Genomic DNA, 24,512 nt, shown 5'->3' on the forward strand with positions numbered 1-24,512 from the left:
GCCCGTTGAAGAAACTTGTTGAATCCAGCTGAATACTATTGAAAAATCACTGAATAGGATTTTTAACATTGTCTAATTCAATGAGATTTCAATAAGATTTGATTGGATTCAAGGGATTTTTTAACCAGGGAGTGGAACTCTTAATTTGTGGCATTCATGGTAGTAAATATATATATATATATATATATAATAAGTTATAAATTGAAAAATTGGTTTTTGATATTCAAAAATCACTGAAGAATCCAAATTTGTGCAAAAGGTTCTATCTCAAATTTGAATCGAATATATAATTTATGAAAAGAGTTTCTATAAAATTTTCTTTCTTTTTTCCACGATTGAAGCCTCTTTATTAAGGAAAATACATAAGTAGTCATTATCTTTTAGTAATTTTTTTCCTGAAATAAAATCTTTCAAGTTTTCCCTGACAGTTTATAAATTTAATTTCCCTGACTTCTGGTGATTTTTCAAAACTTTCCCACACTAAATCAAAATTCCTTTACTTTCAAGACCTGGGGGAACCCTGTATTAGTTTTCCCACTGTTGCCATTCGTCTCTAATTATTGCTGAACGACTCATATATTTACAGACAAAAGTATCTGGAAAGTAAGTATAATTTCTTTCTACCACAATCATAGCGCTGTGATCACAGCTCTTGGCACATATGCCACGCACTCTCACATTTGTTGGCTTTAAATAGATGAAATTACAAGTACAGACATTTTAGATTTGATAAAGCATTGCTTAAAATGTTCAAGTCCCTGCCAATGTTCAAGAATCCTGCCAATTGTAAGATTAGTAAACTTATCTATTTGAAAAATGTCACAACTGTTGATAATCATTAGCAAATTAACAAAATTTATGGTGGAAAAGCTTTGAGCGAGGGAATGGTTAGAAAGTGGATGCAAAAATTCAATGAGGACAAAGTAATGAGAATGATGAGCAAAAGTGTGGTGCCCTTTCATCATGATAACGATTTGATTACACAAGTGGATGAAAATATTAAAGAAAATCTATCAGTTTATAATTTCTTCATTATATACTGATATTGAGTTCCCTGAAATTCCACTAACAGTTGAAACCATTATCACAAACTCTGCTATCATTGGTGCTGAAAATGTTAATGCAGATTTATAAAACCAATGTTGCTTTACAACAATGCTTTTCCACCCACATGTTGCTAGTGAAACTCAAAGTCTGATCGAACAATTTGGCTGGGAGCAATTGAAGAATCCACCTTTATATCCTCAAGTTTCTATCACTCGTTTCTCCATCAACACTATGATGACAATGCTGATGTGATAAATGCTTTACAATAGTGTTTATTTTCACTAGCAGCAACATTTTTTAAGGCAGGAATGAAAAAACTGATTTCAAGATGTGAAAAATGCTTCAATAATTGTGGAAATTTAAGTAATTTAAGGAAAGCTCTTCAATCTATATAAATAAAAATGTTTATTTATTCAAAATTTTATATCTTTGAAAGTTCTTCACAGATTGCTTTGAAATTTTGGGCATGTTTTTATATACCTACTATTTATATACCTAAGATGACAACACCTGTGATATGTAAAAACATGCTTTTTTTGAAAAATAGCACTATCTGTTGGACGTAAAACCCGTTATACTAAATATTTTACGATTCCATTTCAATGTTTCTGGTATGTGTGTCTGCTATAGAGTAAAAAACTACTGAACCAATTTACATGCAGGGAAAAATCAAAAAGGGTAAAAAGGGAAAAACAGGAAAAAGGAAATGGAAAGAGGAAAGGAGAAAAAAGAAAAAGGGAAATGGGGAAGAGGAAGAGGAAAAGGAAAATAAGGGAAAGAGAGAATGGGGAGGATAAGGGGAAAATTGGGAAAAGGAAATATAGTAAAAATGAAAATGAGGAAAAAGGAAAGGTTACATTTTTTGAAGTTCCATAATGTTTGTTAATGTTTTATCAAACTTTCAATTGTGTTCATTTAATCTATATATATATATATATACATATATATTCAAATCTAGCAATAGCAAAGCATTGCCAGGTCTGCTAATGAAATAATAAAATTATTCTTTTGAAAGTTAATGTAATTTTTAATAATGAAACGGTACTTACTTTCTGGATATGCCTTGTGTGTGTGTGTGTGTGTGTGTGTGTGTGTGTGTGTGTGTGTGTGTGTGCATGCACACACATGTGTTTGTATCTATGTATATATATAAATATATATATACAGTGGAATTCCTATAACGCAAATATTCAAGGGAATTCAAAAAAATTCTACTTACGAAAAATGTGAGTTAGAGAAACATACATGTTGTGAAATAACTACCCACTATAAATTCACTCACGTAAAATGTACAGCACTATTTAAGATAATATTGCATTCTTTCTATATACAGTCTTATTATATCACAACAATATTATTACATGAATGATTCAGCATTATAAATACAGTATTCAGTACGTACTACTGCTTAGCACGAACATATAGTATGTATGTTAGTTAGTTAAACTTACATGAAGAGTATTCATTGCCGTGGAAGACACCAAACAAAATGTAAGCTTTAAATACACATAAGACATTAATCACATTTTTTCTCACTGATAATCAATTTATTGGACAAAAATCGTTAAAAAATAAAATCGATAAAAATTATTAAAAAATAAAGTAAAAAGTGAAGAATAATTGGCTCTTTCATAAAAAAAACTGAATTTTATTAAAATCAATTAAAAAATTGTAGTTGTCTGACGTTTATTCTGATGCGTGTAGTCAACCATTTTTCTACATCTGCCACTGTGGAAAAAACCAATTCTGGTACATCACCTTTTAACTCAACGTATCGTTGAACATTATTGGTAATTCCCATTAAACTTGGGGGCAGTATGCAGGGTAGTTCATCATTCTTCATCCGAATCAGTCTCTATGGTGTCATTCTCATTTGCCTTTGCATTAATCGTATAGACTAAAATATCTTATAATATATATTTATAGTATAGACTATAAAAATATGCTTTTCTATTGGCTTCATACTGAACAGGCAAAGATTTAACATTATCAAAAGAACACAGATTTTTCGATTTACCAATTAAGAGAGGCTTCAAGTTTTCTGACACCGACATGTTCGCATCTAAACTGTAATACGGTTCTTACTTTGTATCCCACCATGCATTTATCACCTTTAAAAGTTAAAGTTTTGTAAGGTAAACAATTGTAAAATAGTATGTTTCGTCAGCGTTGAAAATGTCCGATTCATTGTATGTGCACATAATTTCTTTTAGCGTACTGCTTATCCACGTATAACAAACTTCTTCATTTACACTGGCACTTTCACCACAAACAATTTTAAAACTTATTCCATGTCTATCTAAACTTATTAAGCCATCTCACACTAACTTTGAAATCCGTATAATTGAACAGTCTCGCAAAGTACTTGGCTTTTTTATGTAAATTTGATATACTGATAGGTATAATTTGATCGCGATTGTTTTTAAACCTCTCTAAAACAGAATAAGAACACCCTTGTTTACAGTAGCAAACAAATCCAAACAGACATACAAAAATTATGCAAACGAGCTTATAAAGACACACTGACTGACATTTCTTATGACACACAAGTTCTAGTGAATACTGATGCCCAAAGTGCAAGATTTTGCTTCCCTCTTTACTGTATGTTGATTCTTCCTTTTTTGTTATCGCATAGTAACGGAAGTGAATCATGCTTGTTTCATATCTCTGAACTGAAAATAAGACCAGTATTATAGGCCTAATGTTAAACTTGGATTTTTTGTAATAAACTAATCAAATTTTTAACTTCGACTTATGGGATTTTAGTTTGAGTTAAAGGAATTATATCTCTGTGTAACGTAATACAATACGTTAATCAGGAATCAGAATAAATTTTGGGTTGTAGAAATTTTCGAGTTATAGGAATTTGACTGTATATATATGAGGTCTGTAAATAAAGTAATGAGACTAGTTTTTTTTGGCAGTCAAAATGGCAACACTGTAAAGTTACTAGTAAGCATATGGTTATATGAACAGCTGATTTATAGTAGGTATTAATATTTTTAGTTTACTGTTGCCACGTGAGACGTAAATATACTTTTTGTTGTGCGTTACAAAAATTAGTGATACTAATTATGAGCAACCCTGTGCAATCAAATTTTGTGTTAAACTCGGTGAAAATGCTATTGAAACTATTTAAAAAATCATAAGAGGATATGAAGATGATCCTCTGTCAGGAGCCCAAGTTTTTAGATGGTTTAAAGCATTTTCAGATGGCCGGGAATCATTTGTGGATGATCCATGCTCTGGAAGACTGTTAACATCAAAAAATGACAAAAATGTTCAGCAAATCAGAGATGTGATACAGTATGACCAGCAATTAACTGTAAGATTGCAGATCAATTGAATTTGAACCATATCACAGTCCATCAAATTTTGACAAATGAATTGGACATGAAAAAGTTTGTGAAAAATTGGTCCCAAAAAACTTCACTGTTCAACAGAAAAACAACAGTGTGGAAGTGTACCATAATCTTCTAGGATGAATTGAAACTGATCCTGATTTTCTAAAAATGTTATTACTAGTGATGAATCTTGGATATTTGAGTACGACCAAGAAACACAATGCTAGAGCAAGGAGTGGCACACTTCAAACTCACCACATCCTAAATAAGCAAAAATGAGCAATTCAAAACCATGCCATTTCTTATTAAGCCATCTCACACTAACTTTGAAATCTGTATAATTGAACAGTCTCACAAAGTACTTGGCTTTTTTATGTAAATTTGATATACTGATAGGTAAAATTTGATCGCGATTGTTTTTAAACCTCTCTAAAACAGAATAAGAAATAGCAGAATAACAGTAATAGCATTGTCCATAAGGAGTTTTTGCCTACAGGATGGACTGTAAATCAATATGTTTAATGAAAAATTCTTGAAAGACTGCGGAAAAGAGTTGCCTGAGACCAGCCATCAAAGACAACTGGATGCTGCATGACAATGTACCTTGTCACAATGCACTCTCAGTTAGTGAGTTTTTGGCAAAGAAAAACATTCCTGTAGTTCCTCAACCACCTTATTCACCTGACTTGAGTCCCTGTGACTTTTTCCTGTTCCTGATTTTAAAAAAACACCTCAAAGGATACCATTTTGGAACAGTAGAAAACATTAAAAAAATGTAATTAACCATCTGAAGGATATTCCAGTTTTTGAGTTCCAATGCTGTTATGAAGAGTGGGAAAACTATTTGAAGCGTTACGTGGCTTCCCAAGGGAACTATTTCGAAGGTGATAGAGTCCATGTAAAATTTGATTGTAAATAAATAGTTTTTCAGAACTAGTCTCATTACTTTATTTACAGACCTTGTATATATACATATATATATATTTTTTTGTGTGGGCAAATAATAATAATAAAATCATATAAGAATACAGAACTTATGATTTACCTGTTGTTTATCCAGATTGTAATCAGAACCTGCATACTGATTAATGTATGTATGTCCAACAGTTAACAAGCCACCAGCATATACAGGATGATGATGAGGTACTCTAATGGGATTCTGTGGCTCTGAACTGCTTCCTACGGATAGACTAGCAAATCTACAACATTTGTTCAAGTGAAGGTAACTTTTAGAAAATCCATAAAAATTATTTAATAAAAATAAAACAAATTTTACAACTGATAAATGTTTCTCAAATATATTGTAGGGACAACTACTAAACAGAAAAAGTTTTACACAAACTCTCAAGACTGGGATAAATAAAACTGTCAGGTTTTTTCAATATTTTTCTCTTGGTGACTCAGTACTTAGAATAATGAAAGTCAAAAATTTAATTTAACCCTAATCCTAAATTTAAATTATCTAAATTGTTATTATTACAGAGGGAAAGGAATTTGTAAATTCTCAGATAAATGAAATTTTCCTAAAAAACATGTCAGTGGACCTATTATAACTTTACATTGCAGCAAACAGTTGAAATTTCCCAAGCATGCAGTTCTCAAAAAGTTGGCAATTAGTATGCTCAATAGGCAAATTTTGTGAGACCAATGGTGTCCTCCATGTCTTCAGAATACAAAATAATCTTACCCAAGTTATCAATAAAAGCTGGACTGACAGCAACTACTGATTACAGGACTAAAAAAAAAAAAAATAATAAAAGATAGAATTATTTTTACTGCATTAGTGTTTATGACTTAGGTTTTTCAAGTCATAAACATGAAAATTATTAGCAATGCTGTAGCTGTTTCCAATGTTTTGAGGATGTAATGCAATTAAAAGTGTTAGACTCATGTTTATTTTAGTTGACAAGGCTTGGTTTAACCAAAGGTTCATCTAATAGTCATGTGTAGACCAGTAAAAATCCTCATTTCAAGAAAAAAATTACAGACCTCATTAAAATCTGGATTTGATGTGCACCAAACATCTATCAGTTGATCTATTGTTATTTAACAGGTCCACATTTTTTTAAATAAAACTATGAAGGGTAAACTTTATCATGACTAGTCAAATAGTTTATCCACTGTTATAAAAAAGAAAACAATATTGTTGGTTTTTGAATATACTGATATTAAGCCATATGTACAGCATGCTGTCTTCAATGCAGTGAATACTTTTTTTAAGCCTATGAGTATCTTAAAACAAAATTGAGCGCTGCCATTGTGTTTCCTGTTGAATAGATTCTAGTCATCAATGACTGAAGTGCATGTTAATAGTTCTAAAAATTATAAAATAGATAAAACGTTTTAAGCTATTTAAAAAAAAAAGAAAAAAACACTATATATTAAATTAATACTAAATTCTCATATTTAAATCATTATTGGGGGAAATTAGTAAAAAAATTATTTAAGAAACTTTTAATTGATAATTTTTGCTTGCAGAGTTTAAGCAATGTATACGAGGTATTCATTTCACAACAGAAAGGGTAAAATAATGTGTTGGTTCACACTAGCTTTTCCAGTTTTGTTTTACAACTGTGATACATGTAAAGCAGCTTAAGTACAAGAAGCACTAATCAGTCTTGCTTTCAATAAGAGTAAAATGTCTATTACATTGCCAATATCTGTTGTGAATATAATGAAGATGGCACTTATAGGGCTAAATATCACTTATATTCAGTGGGCTTGACATGCTGCTATACAGCCCTACATTTGGCTTGATGAAAAAGGCAACAGAAACCACTTCAATCCACATTTTCCCAATTGCATAGCATGGGTTACAATTATTCCTGAATGAATTATGTTATTCCTGAATAATACCATGTGATTTATGGATGTTAACTTGAGCCCCATCTTGGGCCACCTACAACCATTATGGTAAGGTTATGGTCCTTAATATATATATAACGCATTCTACTGAAATTGAAATGGTGAATTTGTTTCCTTGTAAGCTTAGATTTGCTTTATTAGATATTAATGTTTTAATTTTTTTACATTATTAGAAATTACACGCTAGGCATTATTAAAAACAATTTTTTTTTTTGTATTATTAAATTACACTAAATTTTTATAGTAGCAATGGATGTCGGTTTCAAATTTCTTATGTCTCTTTCTATGCTTCTTGAAGTTCCTAGAATTTGTTTTACATAAAAAAAAAAACCATGAACCACTAAACAAAAAAATGTAAGATAATCAGTGTATAAAAACAAATGTACTCTAAATTTTGTAAATTTTTGAAAATACAGTATTAATCTGTAAAACAAAAAAAATAAAAATTAAGTTATATGATTTTATTCTAATGTAGATCAGTGGTAGCTTCTATTAAAGTCAACTCACTGTATTTTTTATTTATTTTTTAATGAATATACAGTATGTAAATAATTACATATTGTAAATAATAATAAACTATAAATGTAAGCTATAACAGTGTGGAGGTAGTTGAATTGTTTAAATAAAAAGCATGAAAATAATTTAAAAAAATAATCTTAACTGGTTGTATAAATTTAAAAGTGTTTATTAAAATTTATCTAACTTCACTGAAAAAAAGTCAGAATTAATTTAATATCTGTACGCACTACTGCTAAACACGGTGAACCACATAACAGTGATGGTACCTCTATTTTTCATCAGAAAGGTTAGAAGATTTAAGTCTAGTCAGTCATGGCATTTCTTCACATAGAGTGAATTAACAAATAAAATTTTCTTAAAAAAAAAGTTTGTTAATTGGAGATATGTGTGTATAGAGATAAAATGTTATTGTTCACTGTGAAGGAAAATTTCTAAACATATAAAAATGAAAAATATTTTGAAAGCAAGAAAAAATCAGGAAGTTCATAAATGTGATTTGGAAGGCACTGCATCGCAAATGTGATTTTTATATTGCAAAGTCGAACTCAATATTGATTATGTGATCAACCTTCTGTTAATCATACATAATAACTGAAAAAAATTAAAACAATCATTCTAGCAGATTTTTTTTGAAAATAATAATCAGCAAACATGATGAAATTCACATAGTTTTTTCCAGATTCTTAAAAGCATTATAAATACATTAAAAACATTAAATATTATACAATAAAAAATTTCTTCTACATTAGTATATACATATATATAAAGAAAATAAAAGTTACACAAAAAAAACAATTTTGAAACCAAGACCTCTCAATTATGGAATTGGAATACTCACCACTTGGCTGACGTTGCTGTTGTGAATTTAGATACACAAATAAGTTATTTGAACCACTTGAAAATCTTTAGATGGAGGTAACAAAATGGAAGAAGTTGAAAGCTGCTATTTTGGATTTAATGTAGGGACTCCCTTGTTGTACCACCCCTCAAAATGCCATAAAAAATGTCTGTTGTAAGCTGACTGCATGCCTTTGTTAATTAAATATTCTTTTTATCGATCATTTATAATTATTATCTAACTAAAAAAAAATGACAATAAAATTCTCATTTTTTTTAGGCAATTTTCTAACTTTAACAATTTTAGATCATAGTGTACATATTTCTGTCGTTCCACTACTTAAACAAGTTTCACTTTCTGCTTTAATACACTTTGTCAAAATCTACTCACATGGTTTTTTTTTTACATTAATTTTTACAGTTTAAGATAGTTCCAAATACTGCAGATACATACAATACAAATTATATACTCAATTTTGATTACATTTATAACCATTTTTACAAAATGAAGCAGTAAATTAAAATATCTATTTAACATCTTAAATATTATAATTTGTTTAAAATTAAAAGATTTTAATTTAAAAAACACAGTACTTTAAAAATCTAGCAGTATCAGTTCAGGAATTATTTTTATAGATAACATTAGTAAACTAATGGTTTAATTTGAAAAAAAAAAATTAATTAAAACTTGAACACTAACTTTAATATTCTGTGTAAAACAAATTAGAACTTTTAATTCATATAAAAAAACTAGATTAAGCTTTTTTAATATATATATATATATATATATATATATATATAAATTAAATAAATTTCCATTTAAAAAACACATATCCACTACATTTCATTTAACTTTTTTTTAAAATAAATTTTGAACAAGGATGTTTTATTGTATCATCAAATAAATTACAGTAACAGATATCGATAAATAGGACATAATATTAAGCATAGACTGATATCTTCTTGTATCATAGTGAAAGGTCAATCAGAAAATTTTTTTTACATATTTTAAAATCTTTATTAATCTAAACAAATAGAACTAGCTGAATCAATATCACTTCAAAACTAAATTTGCAAAATAAAAATAATTTAGATGAAAAAGTACTGTATTAATTGTTAAAACAAAACCAGCTTAAATTACAATTTTAACCCTTTGGAGAAACAGCCTCTCTACAGAAAAAAAATTAATTTTTATTTTTGTGGAATAAGTTAGGATTTACAACACACTAAAAGAATAAATATTTCTTAAAATATATATGTATGTAATCTTTTCTAAAGTTGTTTTATCAATCCAACACTAATATGCTACTCAATAAAGCTTAATTAGTACTAAAAGCAAGCATTATGATCCTTTCCTCATAAATGTACATCTTTAACATGATTGCATATGTAAGTTCAATAAAAATTATGAATATCATGTTAAAATTATTAAAAAAAAGATGTAACTATGACAAAAATAGACAATATATTCAATTATTATCAAATTAATAATACCAACTCAACTAATAGAAAAATAAATAAATAAAATACTTAATAGGTAAATAATGTACACACATCAATTTCATGAAATAAAATTACTTGAAAGAGGAAAACGAAAGAGATTATATTATTTCTGATAGAAAATCTTCTAGCAGAAAATGATATGAAGCTTTCACAAACACTAAATTATACTTAGACAGTTCAATTTTTTTAAATCTACCCAGTGTTAATATATATAAAAACTTGTCATAATTAAAAAAAAACCTTTTTTACACACATTTTTTAATTTAAAATAAGCATCATGCTGTGTAAGATAAAATGAACTTTAGAAAACATGAAAGAAAAAATTGTATTAATGTAAATAAATTAACTAAATAAATAATATTAAAAAACCACTGCAGAATGAGTTTTATACCCATTTATTTAAAAAAAATAAAAAATAAATCAGTGTGGCAGACAGGCACAGTATTCAGACCAACGAAATCGTTGAACAAGTTAACTGAAAACTGTGATGTGATTGGTGATAAGTGCTCTGGCTGATGAATTCCTGCATGTTGGATGCACCTCTATCTACATGACTGCCACAGAAAAGCTCAGATATCACAAATTGTGAGTAAGGTGGCTACTGAAAATGCTCACTGATCAACACAAAGAGCAAAGAATGTGCAGTGGACAAGCATTTTTGGACCGTTATTGACAAGATGGAGATGATTTGTTTTCTTATATTGTTATGGGCAACAAGACGTGGATATCCTACACCATTGCAGAATTGACACAACTGTCAATGCAGTGAAAAGGGCGTCACTTTGGTTGATTTCATGGAACATGGATCAACAATCTGATGTGTTCTAAGAAACGCTCACCAAACTGAGATGTGTGATCCAAAATCGATGACAGGGGAAACTGTCATCCAGCATAATCCTCCTTCACAACAACGCGCATCCTCACATTGCTGCCTTAACCAAGAAGATTCAAGATTTTCATTAGAAACTTTTTGATCATCCTCCATATAGTCCCAACCTTGCAGCTACCAACTACTTCCGCTTCTTGCATCTGAAAAAGTGGCTTGGTGGACAACTGTTTGAAAACAACGAGGAATTCAAGACTGCCGTTGTCAACTGGTTCAATTATCAGGCAGTGAACTTCTATGCTAAGGGATTAAAGAAACTGGTACAACGTTACGAAAAGTGCTTAGAACCAAATGGCGATTATGTGGAAAAGTGAAGTAGATATGTAGTAAACTAAAACTGTAATCAAAAACCTTTTCTCACGAGTTAATTTTTTTAATGACCAAACAATTCTTACTTTATGAATAAGCATCGTACAAAACATTTTTCTTCAGTTTTTGGACAGGTAGTAATCAATTTTAAAGGTCAAATACAACTATGGATTCTGATTTTTACTGAAAACAAACAATAATTAGGATAAACTAAAATAACTAATGAATTTTACAATCAAATCATTTCTAAATTTGCTGTTTCTGCAAATTTTTTGCAGTTTGAAATGTTATAAAAATTAACACCCAATATAATTTAAATACTATAATTTACATATAAAGTTTAACAAATAAAACCAGTACAGTATATTGAGATAAGACATATCTTAACTTAATTTTTCATTAAGGTATGTTTGCAAGATCACACATCCTCAGTCATTATTGAAATAATTCCATTATTGCATAATAAAAATTTGAAAATAAAAATTGTGTATAAACTTTTATATGAATGTTGCAATCTAACAGCACAGAGGAATAATATGAATCTTAAAAATATTAATTTCAGTAAAACAATATATATACAAACACTCATAAATCATATAGAGAAGAGTTTATGAAAACCATTTCAAGAATTCAGAGGATGGTTCCCCACATTGAAATAAAGAAAAAAAACTTTATATCAACTTACTGCCAGAAACACTGAGTTTACCAACTATCCACCACTTTATATTTTTAAAACAGAAATTTATTTCTCAGAAGTGGTTAATCATATCAAGCTGAAATGTATACTACTAGGGTACCTAGAGGTTTACTTGTACAAAAATAATAAACCTGATTTCACTCCATTTCAAAATGGCGATCATGTAAATGTTTTGGTTGTTAATATTTTTGCAACCTCTGGTTAATTTAAATGTTATGTTATCACGAAAAAATTAAGTACTTCATGACAAAGTAAATGACATCTTATTTAGTCAAATCTGTTTATAAATTACAATGTTATGGCAAAAATTCTTGAAGTGAGTCAATAAATAGATGATCAACCTACACATCATGATCAGTCTATGTATTAATCACTTCCTTTCTTTCTTTCTTTACCCTACAATTCTTTTCTTGAATATGTACCATGGTAATTGCATCAGCCACCACCCTGGCTCTATCTGTAATATTATGGCCTTTTGGTAGCTGGTAAGGCCACCACTGTATTATGAATCAGTAGTGTAGCAGTATTGCCTCTGGAACTGTACAGGGACTTTTTTCTCAGTTTCCTGTCTAAACATTGCAAAAACTATGGAGATGTGTCTTATCAAATAAATTCAGGCCCCCAACCCTTAGCAAAGTATAAAATATAAATATATCTACCAAGGACATACCTTCTAACATAGTTGAGAAAAAGATAAATTGCAAATGCCTTTGCACAAAGCATTCCAGATAAGAAGGTAAGAGACTTTGTATTTCAATCTACACTCAGGAATTTGTAAACATTAAAACAAATACAATTAGCTATAAAGGATTATGATTAAAAAAATCATAATATATAAACACACAAAAAATATACCTATGGGCCAAGTCTGGTACTGAGCTGCTAGGTGTATACTTTCCTTCATGTCCAACTAACGTTGTAGGAGATGGACTCACTCTACTGTTACCAAATTTCTGTGTAATACTTGATGACTGTGCTGATGCCTGTAAAATAAGAACAAATATACTGATTAACATCAATAATATGCTTCTGTATAATAAAAACTTCTACAATTACCAGATGAGTAGTAAATAAAAATGATTTGAACTAAGGGTAAAAGCAAATATGAATTGGTGGCTGGAAGCAGGGCTTGGCAACGGTTATCTTTTAAACTAGATGTATCTGTCAGATCTACAACTTTGCTGCTCATCTGTTTTTACCTAAAACAGTTTGTTTTAGGATTTATGACCCATGCATCAGTCTCATCATATTAGAATAAGTTTATCAATGGATTTCCATAAGATTTTGTCAAAAACTTGGTGCAACAGATAAAATTTTTATTCTAGTACTTAAGGACGGCTTACGACAGTTGTATGAGGTCTGCTCAAAAGATAACCAAACTTTTTTAATTACGTGCCAATGGAGATATTTAGTGACGTGCGGTTGGCAGCACTGTGTTCCACATAACCTCCTCTGTAACCACATGTTCTTGGATTGTTGATATCTTGTTTAGTTTTCGTGTTGTTTGAGTACGACATGTTTAAGTGTTAGTAGCAATTTTTGTAATGTGCGATTTTTTGATGACTGAACTCAATTAAGTTATTGGCACATAATAAAAAGGTTTGGTTATTTTTTGAACAGACCTCATACACAAGTTTATGAATGATATATGAAAATTTCAATCCATTTACCATATGATTTGAACAAAATTTTCAGTCCAGTTTAACTGAATCTTAAGAACTTGCTTCAATCAAATCTATTTCAAAATTCTGTGAATGAAAAATGATGCTTGCTCATAAGTTGGTTGAGGTTAATATAAAACTAATTAAATGTTTTTTGTAACTGTTGATAACTTCATTAAAACCATATTGAAACAAGATTCAAAATAATGCCCTTTCTTGTATGTTGAAAAGATTATGATATGCAACATGAAAATAATATATATACAGATCTCAAAAGAAATGGAATGAGTCTCAGAACATGTTCTATGTATTTTATAGAACAAGTTCTACATTGAAGAACATAGTTTGTATAACCGGAAACGCATTATTCCCCAGTTATACATTATATAATACATTATTATACTCCAGTTATAGCAAAAATATTTTGCCCTTATTTCTGCTCAGCAAATAAAATGAAATCATACTGAAATTTTTGGAACTTCAATGAATGGAGAAAATTTTATTTTTTATATGATTTTTGATCTGAAAGATTGAATAAAACAGTTTCCACAAGTATATCTCAAGTAATTTTTGATAAAATTGTAATTAATTATATAAACTGAACAGGCTTTAATTTTTATTTATCATTATTATTCACACAAGCATGAGTTTAATGAACACAAGAGGGGTCCAGAGGGCAGAACCCCCAAGCTAGATGGGAAAGGCAAGCAAATTGAGTCTTGACCAGCTAGTTTTTTAATATTTGTTATCATCTGAATACTTTTTTAAGTTTAATGTCATTTATTCATTATTAAAAACCAGAGACAGTATTCATAATAAAAATAAAAATTTTAGTAGAAAGGATGTTAAATCTAAACCGCACTCATGAACTACTTGTGAATTAGATATTCATAGGAAAAAGGTAATAATAAATAATTTAATTAAAAGTAATAAATTAAATCAATATCACCCTACCTCTTATTTTGCACATAAAATTAAATACTTACAACATTATGCAACATTGAGTTATTACAATTTCAAATAAATTATTATGAGAGATTATTTACTACTATCAGTCCCATTACCATAGTACAGGGTGTCCCATATAAAATGCAACCCAACCTTATATTGGTAGGTATTGAAATAATAAAAAGGCATGTGTAAATGTAAATGTAATTTTTATTAATACCATCCATTACCTTACATTTAGAGTAAATGTTGGAAGTGGCCGCCATCTTCTTGAATACAAGCTTCAATTCTTTTTACAGCGTTTCTTGCAACTTTTTTCAAAGTTTGTGGCTGGATATTTAATACAGCTTGTTCAATATTGACTTTCAATTGTTCAAGTGTTCGTGGCTTGTTGCTGTAGGCTTTTTCTTTGAGGTAACCCCATAGAAAAAAATCCGCCACAGTCAAATCTGGAGATCTTGGTGGCCACAAGCCTTGACCGATAACACGATTACCAAAGAATTCCTCAACGAAATCAGAAGTTGAACCTGCGCAGTGCGATGTCGCACCGTCATGTTGTAGCCAGCAGTGTCTGTCTTCCTCTTCCAAGAGTGCAATGAACTGAAATAAAATATCCTGATATCGTTCTGCATTAATGGTGTACTCGAAAAAAATAGGACCAATTATTTTCTTCCGCGATATCGTGCACCACATGCCCAACTTCTGCAGGTGTAATTGTTTTTCCTGATAAACGTGGGGATTTTCAGCACTCTAAATTCTACTGTTTTGGCTGTTTACATAGTCTTCCAAATGAAACCGTGCTTCATCTGTGAAAAATAACGAATCCATAACATTAATTCCCTTACGCAGAAATCGACGGAACCATTGACAATATTGTAGCTGTTTTTCTTTGTCGGGCTCAAGAAGTCTATGAACCGTTTGAATGCGATAAGGTCGTAATTGTAATTGTTTGGTCGCCCGATGAACAGTTGATTTAGACAAATTAATTTCAGCAGACAAACGTCTGATCGATTTATTTGGCGAGGCGAGTAATCGGTCTTTGATTTCAGTGACTGTATCTGTATTCAACACTGACGCACATCTTTTGTGTTCCTTGTTATTAACAGAACCAGTCTCTCTAAATTTTGCAACTAACCTTAATATCGATGTTTTGTTAGAAGCTGGTTTATCCGGGTACTTATGGCGAAACAAATCTTGCACTGCAACCACTGCTTTCTTAAGTACGACTCAGCAATGAAGACACGTTCATCTAGCGAAAACACCATCTTGTCTCTAGCAATACACTGAACGTTATGATTGCATTGTTGTTACTATCGGTAGTGTTCTACTGCGCCGTCGTGATATTCAGATGTTGGACGAGTCCATTTCAGTAACGAGCAAGGGAATAAGCTTGACTTTTGAAATTTCATGGATGAGTGATTGATGGGTTGCGTTCTATATGGGACACCCTGTACATATGATGCAGTGCATGGATTTCTCTGTGCCAGAACTGTAAGCTTGTTTGGCAATGCACCAGCTGCATATCCTATTCCCTTCATTCCACAGCAACACAATTGTTTGTTATTTTAATAACTTTAGTACACAGTATTTTGTTCTTTACAACTCTGTTCTTTATAGTAGAGGTATTGCTTTCTAATTTTCATTTATTTTACAGTTTTTTCAAAATTATTTGTTCTCCACTTCATTTATTCTTCATTCATTCATTCTTTTCAGATTTTAATTTATTACCTAATTAAAATAATGTTATTGTGTAAAAAATAAAATATGTACATCACAGTCCAATTTTCTTAACAATTATTTATTAGAAATGTTAAACATCAAAAAATTAAAATAGTAGTACAATTTTTGTATAGTAAAGTTTATTCAAATAATAACTGTTCTCATATCTTTACAGAGATATTTTGAGCTGTGCGGTTACAATCACTGGACATTGTAGGACTACTGAACAATCCCCCACTACCCATGATTATCTATATGATGACTAGGTTTTACTAAAACATTCATTCAATATAGGTATTGTTTGGTAACTTCTGCAATTTTTCTGATCAGTGACTAACGTGAACAAAGGTTTCAAAAATTCTGTGTTAAGATTGGCAAAAATTTGAGTGAAACACAAAGAATGATTCAAGAAGGCTTATGGGAGGACTCTCTGTTGTAAGTGGTCATCTAGGAAGATCATTGCTATCAATGGACACATCACACATTGCCTAAGTGAACAATATTCTGAAATAAATCAGTGTTTAACAATTTATTCAAAAAAGCAGAAATTCAATCATGTAGTGATATTTCAGAAACTTCTGAACCAGCATTTAACAATTCACAGACATCAGAAGAGAAGGAATTTCACTGGGTTCATGTCGTGAAATCCTGACTAAAAATTAGGAACACATTGTGTCATGCCCAGTTCGTTCAAAACCCTTGACATAAGAGAAGAAATTCAGTCATGTAATGATATTTCAGGTACTTCTGAATTACACAAACCCTAATGAAAGCTTCTTGTTTATGGTAATAACTAGTGATGAACTCAGGTATACGGGTATGATGCAGAAACAAAGTCTCAGTCATCATGTGGGTTGAAAAATCATCACAGAAATACAAAAGTCTTTCAAACGCAAAGGTGATGAAGAGCTTTTTTTTATATCAAAGGTGTTGTTCACTATGAGTTTCTACCGGCCGGAAAACAATTAACTGTCATACTATCTAGAAGCCATCAGGCATCTCCCCCAAAATGTGAGAAAGAAGAGCTCTCAATATTTGCATGACATCATGATTCCTTCAACATGAAAATACACCAGCTCACATACTCCTGCTAATTCACTGGTTTTGTTCAAAACATTAGTTCAGTAGTATCCCTCACATACTGTAATTATCTAACCTAACCCCTCCTGATTTCTTTTTTACTGTATTTCCAAAATTAAAGATGGCATTAAAGAGAGAGGATTTGAGATAATAGTCCACAAAATAAAATTTTTAGAACCCCTGAAAGTTTGTGACATGCATTCCAGTGCTGCTTAAAATGGAACAGATTTTGGAAAAAATATACACAAAAAGAAGAATACTTTGAAGTTGATTAATTGTAAAAAAAAAAGATTAAATACAGTAAATATTCAATAATTTTTTTCTTAAAAAAAGGTATTTTTTGAACAGATTTTTTTTCATAATTAATATTAATTTAATCTTATATCTCACACAATTCAAACAATATGCACTAAAACAGCAAAATTGTAAAAAAAAAACCCAATAAGTGAGAAAGGAAATTAACATAAAATAAGAAGCCATCAAATATGCTACAATGGTGGCAAACAAACAAGGACTTTACGTACTGTTGTCAAACATGTTATGATGACATCATTTTGCAAATTACATTATTTCTGGTGGACAAGTGTCTGTATAAAATTAGATGCATATAAAAGGTAAAAAAATAAGAAAATTGACACCAGGTATGAGAGTGAATCAAATTGCTAATCTACGCAGCAAGCAGTTCCGAGCTGGATGGTGGAGTGTTAACGTTCAGTGTGTTAGAGGGGAAACCAGCTTGGTTAACTCCTTTGCTCTGTTCTGTCAGTATAGCCATGGGTAAGCAAGAGGTTCTGTTGTCTGTTGCACAAATTAACATCACACAATTTTAACTAATCAAGACCCCTGCAGAAATTTTAATTTATTTAAAGATACAGGTTGGGGACACCACAATGTCCCAGAATCAAGTGTATACATGGGCCAGACAATTTAAGGACGGGCGAGAAAGTGTAGAAAACGAAAGTCATGATCGACACCCATAGTCAACTCTCACAGCTGACAACTTCTGTGCCATTTGAGAGTTTATCGAAGGTGATTCCCGGTTCACTGTTGAAGAAATCGTGTCAGAAGTGGGAATCAGCTATGGGAGTGCTTAATCCATTATCACTGATCATCTTGACTTTATAAAAATTAGTGCTTGATGGGTTGTTGACTGAAAATAAAGAACAGGTTAGGTTGGAGATCTGTGAGAGAGACTTCTGAATTGATTTCAGCAAGAAGGGGCCGATTTTTTGAGGTGCATTGTTACACGTGAAGAGACATGGGTCCATAATTACAGTGTGGAATCAAAAATGGCAAGTAAGGGGTGGTGAAGGAAAGATGAGGGCTGTCCAGTGATGGCCAAAACCCATCTGTCAGCCAGAAAAGGTCTTGCAACGATTTTTTTTTACTCAAGGGGAGTTTTACTCATTGAATTTATCAATGAATGGTGAATATGGCTTACTGTTGCAAACTATTAGTCAACAAAAGCCACCTACCGAAACAAAAAACAAAGTAACCTGTCAGAGATATCATCCATCATCCTTATCCATGACAATGCCAGGCCGCACACTGCAATTTTGTCAAGGGATAAGTTGGAAAAAATGCACTAAGAAACCCTTTACCACATTCCCTACAGTTCATATTTGATCCCCAGTGAAGATTTTTTTTGTTTGAGCCCTTGAACCTTGAAACCGTTTGGAGAATGATTGGAAAACAATAAAGACGTCAAGAAGTATGTGTTCAATTGGTTGACAACTTGTCCTCAAACTTTTTATGAACAAGGAATATTCAAGCTTACAAATCGTTGACGAAAGTGTGTAGATCGTGTAGGAGCCTATATAAAGAAATGCTGAAGGTATGAATAAATTTATAAAAAAAAATTACCATTTACATTTGATTCAGCCTTGTAAATATTTTCTTCATAATGGCAACAGAGCTAGAAAAGGACTACAAAAAATAATTATTAGTACTCTATATAAATGTCAAGAGTCATAAATATTATTTGATCAAGTAATAATATTTATATTTCAAATAATTAAATTAAACTAGAATATTATCTATTTATTTAAAGTAAACACAGAATTAAGTTAATACATGAAAAATTGGAGATACACTAGAACTGCAAATAAATACTCTAAAACTTATAAAAGTGCACTGACCCCTCCTGGTGATTCAGGCCTTTGACCTCTTCGGTTGACCTTTCTTACAGGTTCAGTACTCCAAACATTAATAACTAGAAAAAATGATTAATTAATTAATAATTAAACAGAATGATCTTATTAATAATAAGTAATAATAATATCTTAATGACTAATAAAATAAAAACTTAATACCAATCAAAAAAAAAAAAAAATAATTAAATTGAAGAACTTAAATGCAATAGATGATATGATGTCATCTTCTTCATGGTGCTGCGTAAGAATTCAACTGCATTGGTTGGATGGTACTCTTATTCCTAGTTATGTCTGTTGACTGCTTGAATGAGTTATGTTGTCTTTTCGACAACTTTGTTAACAAGAGAGTGTAAATAAATTGAAGAAAAATGAAAGTAAATTAAATCTGAAAAACTTTCACCAATAATTCTATGTACAGTATACATTGATATGATTGATTTAACTGTTTCAAGTTCAGCAGTGTAACAGCATTGATTCCAGTTCAGTAGTTGTCAATAACATTGATGAAGATCACCACTGGAAATGTGAACACTATTGTCAAGGAAAATTGACAAACTTTAAAGTATAAAAAATTGAAAAAATGCAAGATGCATCATGCTGAAACAACTTCACACCACAGCTGCTAATCAAAGAGAAAAAAAAATTATTTTTGCTCAAGGGAACTTTCGGACTGTAAAATAGTCTTTTTTAAATGTCAAAAGAGACAATAACAGTAAGACAATAACATTTTACAAGAATTATTTACATTTTCAATAAAAATCAAATATTTACACAAAAAAAAAATGGTTGTAACTCCATAATATTCATTAAAGAACCTGATTTGATGGTAATGCACAGTATTTGAGAAAGGAAATAAGAAAGAAATGAGTGTAGGTGTGAGCCAGCAGTACATAATACAGTATTACTTATTTAGATCATTCCTCATGAGCAAGTTTTTGGTGGTGACTGCTGTTCCTTGGCCCTAATGGAATAATCAAAGAAAAACATGGATCAAAGCAATATCATAAAAAATTAATTATCTCAATATGTATTACTATCATACTGAAAAGGACTTCTGCAAAATAAACTAATCAAAGAATTTTATCTTAAGTATTATAAACATGACATGAGAAGACCCGTAGGATAAAACAATACAGAACAATTAATGAAAGCCATAACAAAACTGCACTCAACTCAAGATGAACACAATTACTGGTAAAAAAAATAACTTATTAATACAAATTCAGAACAAATAATTAAGTAAAATCAAAGACCCAAAGGTCTACACATTAGTAAGATTTATTTACTACAATTAAATTTGATAACTTGAATATGAAGGATATTTTCCAGATTCAATTTTAAAAATTAACGAATGCTTTAAAAAAAAAATTAAAACATTTATCACTAACAGTTTATATGTATCAAAATTCCTTTTACACAAAATGTATTACAGAAAATTATTTTTTGGCCATCTAGGATTATAAAAAGTTAACTTACACTATTGCAAAAATTAAATACTTGACGAATATTGTCAACCCTCACAAAAATCAAAAACTGTTAAAATATATATATATATATATAAAATTTAAAAAAAACTTCTTGGTTGTTTAAGTAGATAATAAACATTTTAAGTTAAAATTCTTAAGGTTATACAACTATTTAATATTAATAAATTACAAAAAATAATTAAGCGTTTCACTTTATATCCGAAATACTTGAAAAAGTTTCAGATATGAAGTGAAACATTAATTATTTTTTTGTAATTTATTAATATTAAATGGTTGTATAACCTTAAGAATTTTAACATAAAATATTTATTATATATGATGTATGTGTGCACAATTACTTTTATTTTTGGGCATTTCTTAATTCAATATATTAAAACAGGAATTCCACTAATGAAATTAAACATTCAATTTATTTCTAAAAATTCTTAATTCGGTGTAATAGTTACTCAGTTACATATAAACAGTATTACTTTAGTAGAATTCACAATATTCATGAAAAGCAGTAATTTAATGACAAAACACACTAAAAATAAATAATCGGTTTAAGTGCAACTAAGGCATAGTATGAAACAATAAACAACATGTTCAGAAATGCCATCACCAGCACCAACATGGATATAAAGCAAGATATTTTTCCTGTTCCTACAAGCTAAAGCATTCAAAAACCTGCTCATCCCATAATTTTAATGTAGAGCTGAATGAAATTGGACCGAAAAATTGATATAAGAGAAACCTATGCCGTAAAAAACATCGTTAGTATTATTAACATGATTAAAATAAATTATCTTCAAATTAAATTTTACAATCTCTGCGAACTTAACCTATGACAAAATAATTTAATTTAGCTTACTCGGCATTTCAGGAGGTGTTTCTTTTTTAACATATTTTCCAACAACTCCTTCCTTTATAGTTCTTAAATCTTTATTCTTTCTCGATAACATTTCTCAGTACTAAAATAGAAATATTTTAAGGCACACAACAAACAGTAGTACAGAAACACAAATAAAAGATAACCTTAAATTAAAATTGCAGTAACAGCTTTCTACAACAGTACCAACATTGCAGGATTAAATTTATCTTCTACCTCACTAAATTAATAATTATCACAAGTAAAATTATTTTCTCAACGAATTAAGTAAATAACATAATAATGCAGTAAACTATAAAATTAATTTTTCGTTTTCTGTAAAATAATAATTTAAAAATATTTCTTTCATCGTTGTATTGTAAATGATGTATGAATATAATCTTGGAAAGAGTATTTTACGTAGCTACTTAAGCCATAATGTTTATACTAAATATTTTTATGCATTAATTAACTTCATATGAGCACAATACGATCAATATAAACAGTAATTTTGGTTTACTGGTGACTCTGTACTTTTGAATTACTGTGCTTACGTACTCGAGGTGCGACGACTACAATGAGTCAGTGTCAGTGCTATAACTAGTCGATAACTGAGTGTCTGTAAATTTGGTTCGTTGTGTGCTAGACTTTAATGAAAATATGTGTTAGAATGCTACACGTTATTATTTCCTGCATCTTAACGCCTAGTTCTTCCGATATTTCTGCAGAATATATTTGTACTGCTTCTTTTGTGTAAGATTTACATTCATCTCATGTGTATTATATTTTATTAGTTAATAGTTAAAAATATCGGCAATAAAAAATTAAAATGTTGATAAAAGAGTATCGTGTTACACTGCCTTTGACAGTTGAAGAATATCAGGTAGCCCAATTGTACTCGGTCGCTGAAGCAAGTAAAAATGAAACCGGGGGTGGAGAAGGTATTGAAGTGCTGAAAAACGAGCCATTTACTAACTACCCATTGCTTGGGGGAAAATATAGTGCAGGGCAATACACTTACAAAATATATCACTTAGCTAGCAAGGTTCCAGCATTTATCAGGCTATTGGTACCCAAAGGTGCACTCGAAATTCATGAAGAGGCATGGAATGCTTATCCATACTGTAAAACAGTTATTACAAATCCTGGTTACATGAAAGAAAATTTCTCAGTTGTTATAGAATCTTATCATATCTCTGATGTTGGAGATAAAGATAATGTTCATGAATTACCACCAGAAAAACTGAAGCATAGGGAAGTTATTAAAATTGATATAGCTAATGATCCAGTTGAGCCACGTGATTACAAAAAAGATGAAGATCCTACGCTGTTTAAATCAGAGAAAACTGGTCGAGGACCACTTACTGGAAAATGGGTTCACAATGTTAACCCTGTAATGACATGCTACAAGCTGGTTACTTGTGAATTTAAATGGTTTGGACTTCAAAACAGAGTTGAAGGTTTCATTCAAAAATCTGAGCGTCGACTTTTTACAAATTTCCATCGGCAAGTCTTTTGTTGGATGGATCGTTGGCATGGGTTAACACTGGAGGATATTCGTGCCATAGAAGAGAAAACGAAAGAAGAACTTGATAGGCAGCGCAATACAGGGGAAGTTCGAGGCATGCGGGCAGATTAATTAGAGGTACATCCAGCTTCATCAGTTTCAATTACATTTCTTCTTCTAACATGTCTTTGCTTGGTGGATACATTTCTGTCTTAAACATCTGTTCTTCAACATCTTCAACAATTATGAGTAATATGTAATTTATTTATTTTTTATTTTTATGGATTAAGAGACTTATTTTGTATTGAAGTGTCTGTTTTTCATTTGTTGTTACCAGTATTTCATTTCATATGTAAAATGTCTAATTTTTATTTTTAATTTTGTTTAATTTTGACATGACACAATTACACATACCTGTATACAGAGAAGACAGATTTTTAAAGTTTTTAAATAGTCTTAGACTACCTTAAATAAAAAACTATGTCGTTTGTTGCATTTTAAAAGTAATAGTTTTATGTAGACGGTTATACTTGAATAAATGGAAATGGAATAAATAGTATTAGCTTTTCTTTTTTTAGAAAATAATAAATGTTCAATATCTTATAATTTCATGAAGTAATGGTTCCCAGTATCAGTAGAGGATAATTCAGTTTTTATTTTTATAAATGTATTTATTTGGGGTTTAACTGTGTATATTTAGAGATTATAAGTGTATAAAATTGTATATACTCGTTTAGCCTAATAAAAGTTATATGTAAACAAATAAAATAGGTGTAATTATTTTTGAACTCTTAAAAAATGTTAGGTAGTCTTCATAAAATGTATCATATTTTACTTTAACTAATGTTCAGTTTAGACAGTATTTTTATTTATGAACATTGCAGATGTATGCAGACTGCTGTAAATGTGGATATTGTTAATTACACTTAAAGCAAAATGGTAATGCATTTTCTTTATTTGTAATTATCAATCTGCAAATGTTTATTATCAATTAATAAGTGAACAGGCTATAATTTTATCCTTTTCTTTATTGTTTATATTGCATTAATTTCAAATCTGCCTTGAATTAAATTCAGGGCATATAAATGTGTTATAGTTATACA

At 30.1% G+C, this 24,512-nt stretch overlaps 2 protein-coding genes across 3 annotated transcripts in view; one reads left to right on the forward strand and one right to left on the reverse strand.

The window, feature by feature from the left end:
* Positions 1-22,057, reverse strand: part of sav (scaffold protein salvador) — a 61,770-nt gene extending 39,713 nt beyond the window's left edge. For both annotated transcript variants that reach the window (XM_075367201.1, XM_075367200.1), the window contains exons 1-4: positions 21,906-22,057; positions 19,554-19,627; positions 12,863-12,990; positions 5,437-5,590 (exon numbers count right to left, since the gene is read on the reverse strand). In XM_075367201.1, the coding sequence (XP_075223316.1) occupies positions 5,437-5,590; positions 12,863-12,990; positions 19,554-19,627; positions 21,906-21,996 (447 nt within the window). In that variant the 5' untranslated portion in view covers positions 21,997-22,057. The remainder of the gene's footprint in view (positions 1-5,436; positions 5,591-12,862; positions 12,991-19,553; positions 19,628-21,905) is intronic.
* A 400-nt stretch (positions 22,058-22,457) lies between these two features.
* On the forward strand, positions 22,458-23,713 carry vib (phosphatidylinositol transfer protein vib). Its single transcript, XM_075367202.1, has one exon. It carries the CDS (start codon positions 22,732-22,734, stop codon positions 23,539-23,541), a length of 810 nt encoding a protein of 269 aa, XP_075223317.1. The 5' UTR covers positions 22,458-22,731; the 3' UTR covers positions 23,542-23,713.
* Positions 23,714-24,512: the final 799 nt, after the last annotated feature.

Source organism: Lycorma delicatula, chromosome 5 (genome assembly GCF_047948215.1).
Source record: "Lycorma delicatula isolate Av1 chromosome 5, ASM4794821v1, whole genome shotgun sequence".
Classification (NCBI taxonomy): domain Eukaryota; kingdom Metazoa; phylum Arthropoda; class Insecta; order Hemiptera; family Fulgoridae; genus Lycorma; species Lycorma delicatula.